Genomic DNA, 16,532 nt, shown 5'->3' with positions numbered 1-16,532 from the left:
TTTACTCACAAGTCGTGACGGTGGGTCTGTGATGACAGAAGCCGCAGTCGTCGCTTCGCTTGCTGCTCGTGAGCCCTGTGCTACCGAGGCCGGTGAAGTGCAGGCAGGCTTTTGCCTCGAGAACTTCATTGTTGAGCTCTGGAACGGATCTATGGTTGGCGCGAAAGAAGCGACGGCTCCGGCCAGCGGTGGTTTTAATTTTAACTGCGGGGAGGGCTGTCCTCTTTCCGCGCACAGAGTCCACGTGACATCATGAATTGCATCATTTTAGCCAATTACGTAGGTGAGGAAAACAGTTTGAATCACAGCTGCGGAAAACAAATCTCCTTAACTTCTAATGGAAATATCTCAGCAACAAATGAGTTCTTCTTTTTTTTTTTTTGTTTTTACAGCCAGACAAACGACAAAGAAAGTCGAGAAATGCCGTGCTATTGGATATCGCTAATGTATAACTTGTGATATAGACTTTGCAAGTCTCCCTTGCATACCACGATATCCATTTTTGCCTCCCATTTTGTCAATAAATTGTTTAAAGAGAAATTACGGCTCAGAAGCATCCGACAATCCCAGTTAAAGAATAAAATACATCGAAGAAATATAAAATAATTTATTTGCTGCTAACCCTGTTCTCTCAGCGTTGCATTTTCAGGACTTGTGCTGTTGCTTCTCAGTTTCTCTTGCAGCTTTTTCAACGGCGACTCCGGATGCACGTAGCCAAGAAATGCAACCTGAATGAAAAACAACTCCAGGGAAGGTGGTAAATGATTTGGGTGCTGCAATTCTTGAAAAAACAAATATTGCGCACAAGGAAATTTCAACTGATTTATGCCGGGTTCAAAAGCTTGACGTATTTCATTACAGAACTGAGGAGACGGAGTGAATTTAATTGAAATCTTATCTGTTCTCAAGCATTTTTTTCATTTGTTGCTAGGCGGCACTGTTTAACCGGAACCGGAACAGTGACACAGTGTTCTATGATTTTTTTTTTTACTTTCCTTCTATCTTTTGTTCTCTTCCTCTGTTTTTTTTTTTATTTTTGTAATATTAATTTATTCTTCAGGCCAGGACACATTGTGTCTGCCCGTTGTTAAGGGGTTAGCCACCAATATAGCATCATTATTATCATCGTTTCCGCATCATGTATAAACGGGTGCGTGCAACAAAACCCGAGAAGAAGCAGAAGAAGAACAGTGCACCAAGAAGCTGGCCCTTCTTGAAGGGCAGGATTAATACCAAGAATAGCTACAGCTTTGTGTTTGCTAGAGCTGTTGCCTGCATTCGTTAATGAAATTTCGCCTACTTTCGGATCCGCAGTTGACACCATTTTCTGCTGCTGACAGTGAGTGGAAACTGATCAAAATATTAGATTTTTTTTTTGCGATAGCTCGGCGTGAAGTCCGCTTTTGACGTCTTTCTGGTTAATTTCTAAGTTATCTTTTTTATCTGCGTTAAATAGCTTTTGAAATGCCTTGCGCCGATGTTAACGAAAAGCGACACACTTTTGGATATTGCATGATTTGGCAACTGCCCGTTAAAATGTCCGATCGAGCGTATGTATTACCAGACATCGTCGACTAATAAAATCAACCCCCCCCCCCCCCCCCCCCTCCCGACGATCTTCATTTTCAGTTTGAACTGCTACACTGAAGTGACGAGAAAAATTTTCAAGTCTGGATTACTCTCCCTCTCCACGAATACATCCCTTTATTTGTACAATGTACTCCCTGAATTTTCTTCTTCTGAAATAGGTACCGGAAACATTTATCTAATGGAGTGACAACGGTCTTTGTCGCCCTTGTTGCTCCATTATTGCAGAGTACATTCGTTTGTGATCACTGTTTTGTCCCTGTTCACAAATAAGATGAGGCTGCATCAAAAACTCTTTAATAAAATCTTTTGCATGGCCGCGCATGCAAATGAGGAGCACGATGCAACCTGGGGGCCCATCGGGGCCACAATCTCAGCAGCAGCAACGGAGACAAGAACCGTCTGGTCCCACTGGTGCTGCGGGAAGAGATCAGCACTTGCCTGCAACAGCGGTGCATCCAGGCGCGGAGCGTTCTCTGCAAAGCTACCGGCCTCTGATCACGGCCACCTGCGGCCTACTGGCGCTGGTGGTACCCGGAATGCTGGGTTCGGTGCTCACGCTGTTTGCCCTGCCCGGCTGCCTGAACGGCCAAGAAGGAACCCCGGAGAATCCCAAAGGTGGTGGCGCCACGCCTCCGACACCTCCTCCTGAGAAAGCAGGGAGCATAACCGCTGCCTCCGCCGCCTCGTCATGCCCAACCAGCAGTATCATCAGCGCTTCCACGAACAAGTCGCCCTCTGGTACGCTAGCGCACTCCCTGAAGTTAATTTTATTTAAATACAAGTGGCTATGGGGAAACCTTACCAACAGAAATAACATTGAATGTCCGCTCGATGACAGGCTATCAATTTTTTTTTCATACAATGAGTTACATATAATAACATAAAAAAGAGATGGCGATAAGATAAGAAAGGCGGCAACTTCAAACTGTTTATTAAGGCTCAGGAGCACATGTATTCATAGTCTCGAGTAGCGCCCACATTCACACTTTAATGTGCTTAGCCGTTGCAGAAACCTCTCATACCGCGTTATTGCAACCACAATCAAAATCAAACTCATCCATTCGCAAGTTTGCAGAGGCATCACTTAAGCTTAGTATAGTATATTTTCTCTTTATGTATAGGCTGCTAACAAAACTCTCGCCTTCTAATTCTTGAGTTCGCCTAGAATACCTGCTGTGGCATATCGTGGCTCGAATTTACACGTTACAAACATGCTGAAAGAATGTGGCACATCTATTTATATTAAATGCTAATTTTTATGGTGTGCTTTAAAAGAGTCATTTAGCAATTTCCTGATTCCTTCCGTATAGGGCATTACACAAGTCAGGGCATGCCAAGCAGCGGACGGGCACGTTTGCGCGTTATATGTAGCAGCCGTGCGCTTTTGTTCTAAATAACAAGGGTAAACATTTAAACAACTTGTGTGCTGAAAATTCAGTTGTACCCTGCGTCTATTAGCAACTTTTTTGTAGACTGCGTGACGCTTTGGGAATATGTGGCACAGCTTCAGGTACGACACATATGTCCCCATTTTCAGAATGTTTAGTAAATGGCCACTTTCTTTTCTTTTTTTTTTGGAAGAGGGCTACAGTTTCTGAAGCTAACACTACTGAGTGAAAACCAGCTTGGTACGTAGCTTGCACAAAATCATAGCACGCAATGTAAAAACGTGAGTATACTCACAGAAATGAATTCTGTTCCGAGTCCCTTCTTGTTGCGACATCTCAACAAGAGAAAGCTAACGAGCGTACGTCAAAGGAAGAACAGACATTTAAGAAAAGTAACTGTTAAAAATTTAATCACATTCCCCGTAAACAGTGAATGCAGCGTAGCTACCTTTACGTTGTCAGAGCATCAACTACAAAAATCGTAATTGTGTAGGTCGGCATTGATTCACTGAGAGATGATGGAGGAACTCAGGGCGTCCATGTAATGTGTAATGTTTTGATTCGTTTTGGGATGTCAAACTCCATTAACCAAACCAAACCAGATCAGAAACGGGACACATGGAGATCTGCAGAGAAAGCGTGAACAGAAATGACCCGCTTGAAACTGATGCGCCATCTGCGCCCGAGGACGCCGACTTGATTCCGTGCACTACTGTTGCTGCACTACAGGGGTAGAAATAACAATATTGTGACCACTGCGCCTGCGCAGAACGCATTCGCATTTGCGCGTGCTGCTAGGGTGGCTGTGGTAGCTTCTACATCACCGCAGAGCCGGTAATATTGAAGAGGAGAAAGAAGGCACCGCATTCTGTGCCACCTCGTTCAAGAAGCTCTGGCAACAGCACTCCTGTGCTGGTCAGCCTAGCGGATACTTCGGCTGCGTGCCACATCTTTGGATGTGTGCGCCTATGCGAGCATGGATCGTCTTTCTCTCCGACAACGTGCGGAAATCAGCCAATTGCTGACAAGATGTGGGGTAGCTGTTTTTTGCAGTGACTCAGCTTCCGCCACTTTAATTTCCCAAAGTCAATATGCCGTAGCTTAATTTTGAGGATAGCCGAACGAGAAGAGGCATTGCAAGGACGCTCCGGGTTTAGTAAAATAATATAATACAGCATGCTCGTTAAACTTTGCATAAACGTGATGGCCGCTTGTGCCGAGATAAACGCGGCAATGGGGCGGTGAAGCCAGGACGACATGTCGCAAGAAGGAGGGATAAGTCGTGAGCGCATATATGCTGATATAACATGCTAGAATAAAGCCGCTTGACCACCGCGTCGTACGCACCTACAAAAAGGTGTCTATGAAATTCGCATTGCAAAGTGATAGTTGGGCTGGAAGAGGTTTACATGAATAGTGCCAAAAGCATCCGCGTTGATAACAGCGAGAGAAGAGCACGCTTAAAATTTCAGTTACCGCATGTGGCTAATATTCGGAGCGTTTCACTTGGGGGCATCCATCATTGATCGTATTTTAGGGAAGTGAAAAATGTATTTATATAAATATAACCCCATGTTTTCCCCAGTGTGTCTACAATGGCGATTGGCAGGCTAACACCATTTGCTAGAGCTGTGATGCCATGCTCAAGTAGCTGACTATGAAATGCCGTCCGCTGCGACCGTTTCGGCAATACCCTGTAGAGGGTGCATCACTGCATAAACACCGTGCAGACGGTGAAGCATACATAACGTTTGATTCAGGGAAACTCACTTCTAAGTTCTTCATGTGGTCACCTCGAGGAAGTGTAGGTGTACGACATTCCTGCTCAACTTCTCAGGATCAAGTTCCGAGTTTTCGAATAAAGCAAGTAATATTGAATGTGTACGCTGGTCGCACTCATGTGATGGCGGCTGAACAGTTGCTTTCACAGCAACGGGTGTACGGAAATAACTTCTGCTTTGGTGTTTTGCTTCTTTCGCGGCTTTTTACTGAAGGAGTCAGGCAACTTTATATGCTGTAATTAGTATCTTATTTGCATAAAGCACACCAGCTTCTTTTTTATAAATGTAATAAAAAGATACGAAAGAAAAACAATTCGGAATAAACAAGCGAGCTGTAGTGTCCTGAAAAAAAAAACGTCCGATGTGGCTCTTCGAATAAGTATATTCTTCTCAATTCAATTTCGTTCGAGCACCTCAAAACGCTCACTGGATTGACACGAAAGTTAAGCGAATATACTACGTTTGGAGTGAATATACACTTCTTTCATTTTCATCTTAGGCCTCAAAATTGATACGGAATAACTCATACGATGCTCTTTTATGTCTCTTGTTTAGACATATTTTCACGTTATAATACCTGCCGCTTTATGTGGCACTCCCCATTTCATACTCTCTATGTAACTTTGTTGCGGATGATAATGTCACTATTGCAGAAAATAGAATTGACAGTAAAATAAAATGCTTAACGAGTGCATTGAATTCGTGGAAAAAAAAAAAAAAAGCGGAGCTCTTACGCAAACTAAAGTGAATGACTGCATGCAGTCATCATGGAAACCAAACAAATCATACCAATACTACAAGAATGCACGATGCTTGCCGTTATAGAATGACGTGGCAACCTCTGCAGATGCACGAATGTCTTTATTAAAAGTTCTTTTCTATTTCATGGGGCAGCCGCAATAAGTCACCTTGCAAGAATTTGATCTAATAGGTTCTGCGCCATTAAAACAGTGTGGCCACCAACTTTTCTTTATCGACTGGTAATAATGAAGCAATATAAATTATTCTAAATTGCCTTTTTAACGCATCTAAGTAATGACGCTCTCTCTCGGCTTGTTGTACGAAAGTGGCAGAGGCAGGGGCCTTCTTCTTGTTATTTTAAGCCTCATTGTACAACCCACGTTCTCTCTCTTTATTTGCTCGTCACTAATTTTCTCAGTGGATCCTCCTCCCGTGACGGTGTTCACCCGTGGCAAGCTCTACTACCGTTCGGGGTACCTGGACGAGAACGGCGGGCATCTTTACGTCGGGGCTATGTAGGTGAAATGCGCTTGCTTCAGAGCACTCAGTTGTGCGTGTTGTAGCCACAGACTTCCTGATAAGTGCGGATTTATGCTACCAATATATAATATGAGGATCCAAACAGAGGTCGCCTAGCACTTACTTTATATAGAGTGATTGCTGTTTCAACCGCGGCCGTTGTCGGGTATAGTTCGTTTGTGTTGGCACAGATCTTCAATGTTCACTTTATTTTACCAACTGTTAGAGACAACATTAACCTCGCTTGTAGCTTATTAAATTGCAAAGTAATTTTGAAAAATATATATTCTCTTTTCTTTAGACACGAAACATTGCTTGATTTGTTCTACTGTCGTTTTCAGCTCTAGGAGCTCTAAATTGCTTCTCACGCTGCGAATACTCGAATGAAATGGCGCACAAAATTTGCATTGGTCCGTTGAATTGACTACGGTATTCACAAAATGATGGTTTTGTTATTCACTTACAGGGAAAAGCTCTTCAAGCTTCAACTTGAAAACATCACCAACCAACCTTCCAAGGCGAGTTCATATTGTGTAATGTCTGCCGAGAACGTGCGGCGGAAATTCGCCTTCTCCGGAGCGAAGGGGAAAAAAAAGTAAACTTTACTGAACGATGGCTACTCCAGGGGTCTTAGCAGGCCTCTACCGGGCCCCTACCGCGCCTCTACTGGGTCCCTAGCGGTCAAGGAGTCCACTGGCCACCGCTTTTTACTTTGCCCAGTCAATTAGCCTCAGTTCATTGGTTGGGTTAGCAGCTAGGAGAGCCACAGATCAGCTGTGAGTGTTTGGAAAGTGGTGCTGTAAATTGGGTGCAAGGTTGGTCGCATTCTATGTTCCAATGTGTGCTACATGTACAAATAGGTCTGAAGCTGCCTCCGGATTGTGCTTTTCCTCACGTCTAGGAAACGATGAAGCGGCGGGCAGTGGCTGCTATGCTCTCTGTATTATGGCTTTCGATGGTTGCAGTCGTGACATGCGATTTTTAAGTGCTTCTCGCCGACCGCACGATGATCTCAGTTCATTGTTCCCGTGATGTAGAATATCCCTTTTTGCGTACGTAGCTAACCTGTATTATTCATAATTTTCATAGTCGTCATCACATTCATCATTATCTTTATCATCATCATTATTTATCTTAACGTTTCCTCTGCAAGTTAAATGCCTCTCCTACTGATTTTGATTCATACTTGTCTTGTGTCAGCTGCGGCTACCCTGTCACCGACATCTTTCTAATCTCATGTGCTCACCCCACTTTCTGCAGCATCCCGCTACGTTCTTGACTTGGAATTCACTCGCATGCCATCGGCTATCCGCTCCCTAGCATTACGTGTGCTACCCAGTGCCACATCTCTGCTCATTTTCAGTTAGCTGATTCATACTTGTTTGAATGAGGCATTGTTTAAGCACTTAAACTCGAGTTAGCTGATTCATACTTGTTTGAATGAGGCATTGTTTAAGCACTTAAACTCGAGTTGCTTCCCAATCGCTGCTGTTCTCTTCCTGTCTCAGCTTTTTCCTACCTTTTTCAGAGCTTTCATATGTATTTGAGACTACCCAATTGTTTTCTGCATTACAGGCGCGCGCAAGGCAGCCCTGTACAAGAAGCAAGAGTTCGCCTAACTTCATTTTATTGTGTAGCGTTTCTCTTTTTTTTTTTCCGCAGCTATCTACTCCTGAGCGTCAATTATGGTATTAGAATGTTTGTGAATAAACGGTATGTGTATTTAAATAAATCGTGCCAGCATAGCAAAATACACGACACCCAATGGTCTACAGTTAAAAGGTTCTTGACTTGGATGAAAACGAAGTGTAACTTCTACTGAACGCTATATCGTGCCTGCATTACTTGTGAACTGTTGTGTCAGAAACTTTGAAAGACGTTCTGAGACTAACTGGTGCTCGAGCTGGGAAACCATACCATTTTTAGGAGTTATATCAGGCTTACTTTCATGAGAGCGACGTAGAGGCTTTCTAGATGAGGCATTGTTTAAGCACTTAAACTATAACCCCCTAGAAAGTAGCTGCTTGCAAAGATGGATGTGCCAGTTTTTTTTTTTTCAGTTTCTGTTTACGTTTCTTTTAATTCCTGAATGCTTTGCGCGCCGGTCTTCCGCGGCTCCAAGCACGTCTTTCTGATATTCTACCGCGGGCCTTGAACTGCTTAATGACGTGCATACAGTATTTTTGGTGTTTTTATTTTTTCGTCATTCTTTTTTCATAGTCCTTTTTTGTTTCGGCCAAAGCTGGGCAAGCAAAATTAGATTCTCTTTTTTTCTACATGGCATAAAGCAGGGACAGTTAGTACACTAGGCGTATAGGCGGTCAGAAGTAAGCGGTATTGACTAGTATTTGGTAATCACTTTGTCATTGTCTCTTTGCTACTGGAATGTGTCTTTTCAATTTTTATGTTTCTTACGGCAATAGGAGGGTGTGGGTGGGCATAACCTTGCGTGACAGACTATTTTCATTGATATTTATTCCTATTTTTTTGTCGTTTTTTGGCAACTATCGCACAGATGTGCGGACGGGCGGAGACGAGAAACACGAGCGGAGGAATTGAAATAGAGCTGCAAAAGAGCACTAAGGTCATTTGAGTTTTTGTAAGATTCTGCTGATATTACCCCTGCGTTGATTATACCGGCAATTGATCCATCGTACCTGAACAGGATGCCACTTTTGCTCAGAAATTTGAAGGATATACCTGTGACCTGGCACATCTACGTCACCACGCATACGGTCGTCAACAATAACCATAAACTGCTGCTGACGCCACCCAGAGTCGAGATGAGACCCTTGAAAGAATTTTAGAACGCTTGATCCTTTGTGCTGTGTGATTGGTTTCAGCGTGTGTAAATATTACCCCGAAGTGACCCTTGTGCCCCTTCTGCCCTCCTGAGAGACCAAAGTGCCCTCTTGTTACCACCCACCTTGCCGTATTTCGGCCACTCGTGATCCAGACCTTGCATGTTGTGTAACCGCACTTTTTTTCCCTGGCCGTCCTTTCACATCCCTTACCTTGTGCCAATGTTTCGGCGTGAAAACAGATTAAGCCAGCTACTGCGTCCTTGCTTTTTTCATACTCATCCGTCTTATTGTGTTTCAGTCATGAAAATCTTTCGCGGTCTCTATCGGACCAGGATGGTTTTTGCTGCATGTACGTGTCTTTGGAAGCCCTTACGTTCTGGAAATATTGTTTTATACTGCATATCTGGCATGCTATGCTTACAAAATTTCGCAAAAAAGTGCGTTTTAGGGCATTAGTACAAGTGTCCCTGGACTGACTATAATCCGTTGCTTGTGTGTTTGTCTCAAGCCTTCATGCTCGGCAAGCAGTGGCGCTTGTGTCTGTACCGGCAGTTTGTGTGAAGCAGTGAGACCACACGCTTTCTCGGGATTTATCATAGCGCAATTTAAGAGACGAACACAGACAGAAAAAAACAAACAAAAAACATACCAACCAGCTTGTGAGATGCTATATATATATATATATATATATATATATATATATATATATATATATATATATATATATATATATATATATATATATATATATATATATATATATATATATATATATATATATATATATATAACCTGACCTTAAAACCACATGCTATATCCTCACTGACTAGAGCTGTTCACATAGGCAGGACCTCAGAGGTCGGAATCGAACCAGCCGGGGTCCTTGCATCTTGAGTCAGATACGCATACAGGCACGTCTGCACTGCTTGGTTAAAACGGGGCTTAATTTATATGCCGGATGTTTTTTCACACAATTTGGCAGGCTACAAGTGTATGCAAACAAGTGCGTGCGTCCCAAAACCAAAGTGCTAGAGTCCCTAATTCGCGTTTGGCCTAAGCACGGTTAGTGACTCGATGTTTGCCGCCTTTTTTCGGTCAGCGATGTTAACCCTATGCTGGGTCTGTTCTCGAAACACAACTGCCGCAGGAGCTGGACCTACCTGCTGCGAACGACACTATCACTCGCTGCGCCATCTATACTGGACAGCACAAGGTAGGCGGCGTTACTGCATGATTGCAAGGCTGTTATTGAGAGAAGACAGGGCAGAAGCGTCACTACCGCTATCACGCAGCTCCACAGATTACATTCTTCGATCGTCATGTTAAACCTAAAACGAATCTTCCAAGCACTGAGTTCAGTCATAGACTGGGTACGGTCAAGCTGAAGCTTTGTACCTAAATCTAGATGCCAGCTAATGATCTTCGAGATAAATTTACTAATGCTGACCTCCGATAGACGCAACCGTGTCGCTTGGTAGCGCGCGCTGTGGCGACCAAAAAGCGCGCGCCTTACCTTAACCGAAAAAGGAAGCTTGCACCCCCAATCCCGCACTCTGAGTTACACACACATTTTACACTAAGTGCATGAGCCCACAAAAGTTTTTCAACGCAAAATTTAGGACAAAAATTAATTTTTCGGCAATTTAAGCATAGAGTTGCGATCTTCCCTGTGTGACCATTATAATCAATCTCTTAATGCTTTGCGGAACCTTTAGATAGTAAAAAAATTTTGGCTTCAAATGATTTTCATGTTCCAAAACGTTTTGGGCACCTTACATAGGCCTACTGAACAAAACACGTTGAACTGTTTAGTTAACCATTTTTCCAAAGAGAGGAAAAAAAAAAAATAGCCTGCGCTGTTGGACGGACGGATACAAGAAACAGACAATACACACCAAAAGGGTCCGCACAGGTCCTTTAAACATTTGAATATATTCAAAAGCCTGTTTTGGCTCTTGAAACCCTCAAGTTCTTATCCATTCTTCAAATTTGCTGAAAAATTAGAATCGAGCTGATTTATCCCCAAAAAGCAACGCTACATGGCGAGTGGAAGCACGTTTCAGACGGAAATATCGAAGGCAAATGATGGTCATAGCTAGAAGCAATAACTACTGTACCGTGGTCTTAGATGGCCCGCTTTCTACTCTTTCTATCTATCGTCAAGACACACATCCTGCTCCCTTTAAACCTATTTCCTGTATAGTTTGAATTCGATCTCTTCTTTCCCTAAACCGCACACCTCTTTTAAGAGCAATCTATTGTGATTAACTCGGTCTCGAAGTGAAGCCCTTCGATAGCCCATAGTTTCCTTGAGAATCTTTTGGAAGTTTTATTTCTCCCGTCCTCTGCCCGTTTTATACTTTTCCCTTCGAGGAGTGCTCTGCTCCAGAACCAATGACGCAGATCTGAAACTCATCGTGCGCAGTGAATATCGCGGCATCCTTTCACGTTTTCGCTTTCGGGCCTGTGCCGTGAGTTAGAACTTCTTACCACGTAGAGAATGCAAGGTTCAGCTTACGTGACTTGAGCATGTGGTTTACTGTGAATTAGCATAAAGCTAACTGCACGTTGTGCGGAGGATGATTCTAAATAAACTGGAAAGCTTGAACATTTCTGTAAGTTAGCGGCACACGAAAACGGCGTGCAAACATAAGCGGCATGACATGACTACACAGCAAGTTTCAGTCTGGCAGAAAAAATGACTTCCGGTAACCTCTTCGGTCGGCGCAGTTGGGCACTGACGTTGACTGCCGTAACCACATCCGCGAGGTGCACCCCATCCGGAACGGCAGTACGCTCTACGTCTGTGGCACCAACGCCAGGGCTCCCACGGACTGGCAAGTGCAGGTTGGTAAAAGGGGCCTGGCAATAGGTAAACAGCTGGCCTCTGCGGATAATCGTTAGGCTTCACGAAATCCTCCGCACTCAATAGAGGTTCGTTTTTCTGAGGCATCCTTGCCCTTCTTCAGACAAGAGGGCACTACAATGATGATTAGGATTGTAGAGTTGCATTACTTTGTCGGGATTTATATGGCGGAGTGAGTTAAAATTGTGCGGCTGAAGCCTCCAAGAAAGGAGCGAGAGCAATGGTGGCTTGTGGCGTGTCTACAGTCACGGCGTTTCATTTTGGATAAAGGGGCTCCAAGCTCGCGTTTTTAACTGCGCAAAATAAACTCCTTGCCGATACAGGTGGCACAGGATTTGCAAATTTGTGTCATGCGCATGCCACAGGTTTTAGCTTGCACGTACACTTTCGTTGAAGTGGCATAAAATGTGGTGCACAGGTGGTCAGCGAGGCCATTGCTGCATTATCTGATTGTAATTTATTTCACCGGTTGCCAAGTACAGTTACGCGCAGCTTGAAGCAAACGCAAACGGCATTGCGTTGGTTTCCATCAGTTAATTTTTATTTACTATAGCAGTTCAAAGGCAGCGGCACGTTCTCGTTCAGCGGTCAGTAAGCCGAAAGCCCTCACAGAGTGGTAGTTAGGCTTCGATATTAGATAAGTTCAGATACCTTTTTTTTATATTAAGTTAGCTGACCTCATTTTTATTTATTATTACATCTAGACTTCTAATATTACATTACTATTACATCTAGACTTACATTACTTATATCTAAACAACGAAGTACAAAGCGTCTGAGTTTAAGCAGTCGCTTATATTCTGCAGATTATCTGAAATTTCGCTCATTTTACTGCTCGTGTATCTCTGTGTAGGCACTATTTAATACACTATCGACGTTTTGTAGACTAGCTTTCTCATCGCAGCAACTCTGTTTAACGCAAACTTGGTGCACTAATCGGACACTACACTTTCCCGATATCAGGCCTCTAAATTACATCGTGATTCACCATTTATGAAACCAAATGCTCAGTTTTGTGGCGATGTCCCATTATCATGCAAGCGCCCCATGCTTTGGACATAAGTGCACTGAAATGTCGGCTGGACACTACCAACACCGCGAACTGAACACTTGTCCCGTTTTAGTACACTGTCAGCGTCCTCAAACACTTTGCACGTCTAGTAGAGATAGCCATATATTTTGTGCACGTGGCTGGACAATACTGGTGACATAGCATATAAGGCACTGGTGTTTGTCGCATGATGCGTTCCGTGCGATCCTGCAGTCCGCAGATCTGTCGCTGGTGCCGGTAGCCAGCCAGGTGTCCATTGGAGGAAACAACCAAAGCGAGCAGGCGGAGGGCCGCTGTCCCTTCTACGTCTACCAGGACAGTTCATCTCTATGGCTGGGTGAGCGCTAGAATTGTATTGTGTAAGGAAAGCTGTTGAGGGAAATAATACATGGTGGTTGCTTTGTTGGCTCGTCCATAGTGCCGCCGTTTTATTGTCTCGATCTACAAACGAGTGTGTCGTTTAATCTGGAACAGTGGCTGGGTGGCTGTAAAGCGGAGTATGCATCTGTGGCATGCACCAGAGAGGAAACAGATTTGTAGTATATTGTGACAAAAGTATGGAAAATAAGGTTTAGTTATTACAGTGATGTTACACGCGATACCCGAGAAATTTTTCAAGTTCCGAACATTTCTATGTCAAGGCCTTTGCATGCAGCTGCTTGATAACCTTCACAGAATGTTTTCTTAAATTTTTCTAAAATTTCGTAATCACACACGCACACGCACACGCACACACACACGCACACGCACACACACACAGCACTCACGAACCCCTCTAACCCTATCCCCTCCCCTAGGGCTCGCTCCTGTCTTCCCTGAACTTATTTGCCTCCTTTTTCCACTATTTTCTCTCATGGGACGCTAAGTCCTCTTTCACTTCGTATCTCTGTTCATTTGCATGTTTATTGGCCCCCTTTATCAGCGTTACCTCTGCGGTCTAGGCTGATTCAACCTCTTGATCTCAGGTAATGAAAGACATTTAGTGGTGACATGTTTTCTGCAGATGATGCTCCCGAGAATAACAGGTCTTCTGTTGTGGCTCTGACCGTGAATAAACAGAACCAGCATGGCTTCTTCCGGTCGGGAGTCTACGTGCCAGGCTCTACAAGGCCAATCTATCCTCCTCTCTTCGGGACTGACATCCGCGTCGTCCAGAGTAAGTCAGCAGTATACCTTGTTGCCTCATGAGCATACTGCATAGGCGCAACTGAAGGAGGTGACTGGCACATGTAGCCTAAATATATGCCTTCTGCCCTTGAGAAACTATAATCTTGTCCTTAGCGCTGACCTGCAGAAATATAGCTGTATTTAGATTAATTTATGAGTATCTTGGTTTTCGTGGCTGCCCTAAACTTCTGTGTGCAACATCTGAAAAAGTATCGTGGCTTCTTCTGCATCACGAAAAAAAAAAAAGGGAAAGAAAAGAAAGTTAGGCTTTAAAAAGATGGACACATGTACAGTCGAGCGCGATTTGAAGGTTATCGCGCGAGCGTCGACCGAAAACGTGAACAGCACCATGGCCCAGAATTCTCTGCCGAGGCGAGGGAGGCATCAAGCCAGCTTCCCTCACTCTTTTTGCTGTTCCTTCAGCAGCCGTCACTCCCTGCTGGGCTATTAGTTTGCTTCTTTTTTTTTTTTTTTTGCTTCTGCAAACAGGCAGTGATCGTAGCGCGCATGACATATTCTTCTGTATTATCTGAAAATGGACACTTTATATCAACAAATGTAAAGCTTAGAGTAGAGAGAAAGGGCGGTGAATTTGTCGTGGGGGTGATGGTTGTTGCATCGAACAGCGAACGAGGGAGGGAAGAGTGCGAAATCATGACTTTTCCTGTTCCAAAACCGGCCGCCAGGTGCCTGAAGTGATAGGCTCGTCGACGCTCGCGCGATAACCTTCAAATCGCGCTCGACTGTACCTCGACAGTTGAGGGTAAATCAAGGTAGCGTCAAGGACTAACCACAAGCTCAAACAATATAGCGGTTTTCTGAACTAGTCGTTCCTGATCAATCCTTTGAGACTCAATGTTCCTGGGAAGTTAAAAGGAGGAAGTCCAGGCCTAATTTTAGGCGACTCGCAGGGCATAATGACCGCCGTTTTTTTGAGAATAACAGAACGCACCGAATAAGTCGAAGAGGGACCGCCATATGCCTTTTTAAGTTTCGCAGCTCATAATCTGCTTTTTCTAGGCGTTCTTGCGAGTTAACCGCTCTAGTTAGTGTGTGAGCTTTATTGGCTCACACATTGTGGCTGCAGATTCTTATGTATGCACACATCAGAAAAGAATACACGACTATTGTAGTGGAACAGCATGCATTGCAGGCAATGCACTCCAACTGATTACATAATTGTAGATAGAGGATAAAAGCCTCGAAACTTGGCTCTCTTATACACCCGCGATCTCTCCGCAACATGGTCCCCGTAAACCCCTCCAAATCCTTCTTGGTTATAGCACCATCGTGAGAACGTTTATTGGGGACACATCGCGGTGATCTCATCGACATGCAGCCAGAACTCACTGTTAATTAGGGCTACTCGCTTCGTATGGAGGAGCAGTGTTGCCTCTACAGCTGTAGGTATTGCTAGATATATGAATTTCAATAGGGTTCATCGGTGCACCGAGGAACTTAAAATCGGTCGATTATATGTGCCACTTGGCATGTTAAAGATAAACTGATTTACGTCAGTAACCGCAGTCAGATTTCAGCACTCTGTTAATAAACTTTGGCAACTCTTCCCAAATTTCTCCGATACGCTTAATGCATCACTGTACCATTAGGTGTCAAGTTGCTGCGCACGTGATGTTTTTGGCACTTAATGATGACGGGATATTTGTTAGTCAGTATTTCTGAACTTTGTCTCGCTTAAAGCGTGATTTTTGAGTAGCCGCTGCATTCTAATGCTCTACTGTTGTCTGCCTATCGTTATCTGGCTGCCATAACGATATGGATGGAACTGCCATTAACAGCGTTATTAGGTAAGAACGTTTAATGATTTAACTGGTAAATTCTTGTGCTCAATGGAAGCTATCGTTGAAGGCATGCAGCTACACACATCGCCGCAGCAGCGCGCACTTACTGTTGGGTTGGCTACATTCGCAGAACCTCATTCGGTGGCCGCCTTCTCAACGAGGGATCATGCCTACTTTGTGTTCTCCGAGGAAGGTTTAGAGCGTAGGGCCTGCGGTGTCAAGAACGTCTCCACACTGGCACGCGTCTGCAAGGTTCGACATTTCTTCAATGTTTTCCAAATATCAGTGGGCGCGGCTTGGCCTGCCACGTTTAGAAAATAATTTTGCTGCTTTGAACCCCGGCGTTAAACTGGAGAGCGTGTCTTGGGGAAGCCAAAAACAAAAATCTGTGGTAACGATAACCTGAACATCTTTGATTTCTTCCCGTCGTTATGGGCCCTCAAAATGTTGCCCAGAACGTGATTATTAATTCCCTAAAGCTTTACGCGAATTTATAAGAGCTGATGTAGTGGAGGCCTGCAGATAAATGTAAATCACCTGGGTTTACATTTTGCAGCACGGAAGCTTTTTGAACCTTACTACCGTTGACAATAAAACCACCGTGTCCAAGAACAAATCCGACTGCTTTATGCTCAGCCGCTGATTGATGTAGCCATTGAACCACGGCAGCCTTCAGAATAAATGAAGCGTCTTTGAATTAAGCATGTTTGCCCTTACTTTTGTTCTTCAACGCGGTCGTGCCAAGGCAGCGACCGCTTGAAAGCGCGAAGAGTTCTCACTTATACTAATAGCGCGCATTTCCGATGTGCACCTTGGGAACTTT

At 44.1% G+C, this 16,532-nt stretch overlaps 1 protein-coding gene across 1 annotated transcript in view; it reads left to right on the top strand.

Annotated features, from left to right (window-relative positions):
• Window positions 1-1,928: 1,928 nt before the first annotated feature.
• The window catches only part of LOC146198503 (semaphorin-2A-like), a 31,342-nt gene continuing 16,738 nt past the window's right edge, over window positions 1,929-16,532 (top strand). The window contains exons 1-8 of the mRNA XM_084591920.1: window positions 1,929-2,328; window positions 5,919-6,015; window positions 6,486-6,537; window positions 9,971-10,036; window positions 11,554-11,670; window positions 12,954-13,077; window positions 13,744-13,896; window positions 15,840-15,961. Coding sequence (XP_084448046.1) covers window positions 1,929-2,328; window positions 5,919-6,015; window positions 6,486-6,537; window positions 9,971-10,036; window positions 11,554-11,670; window positions 12,954-13,077; window positions 13,744-13,896; window positions 15,840-15,961 — 1,131 coding nt within the window. The remainder of the gene's footprint in view (window positions 2,329-5,918; window positions 6,016-6,485; window positions 6,538-9,970; window positions 10,037-11,553; window positions 11,671-12,953; window positions 13,078-13,743; window positions 13,897-15,839; window positions 15,962-16,532) is intronic.

This window comes from Amblyomma maculatum, chromosome 2 (genome assembly GCF_055883805.1).
Source record: "Amblyomma maculatum isolate TAMU_Amacu chromosome 2, ASM5588380v1, whole genome shotgun sequence".
NCBI lineage: Eukaryota > Metazoa > Arthropoda > Arachnida > Ixodida > Ixodidae > Amblyomma > Amblyomma maculatum.
The sequence above is the reverse complement of the archived record's forward strand: the minus strand, read 5'-3'. Positions and strand labels throughout refer to the sequence as shown.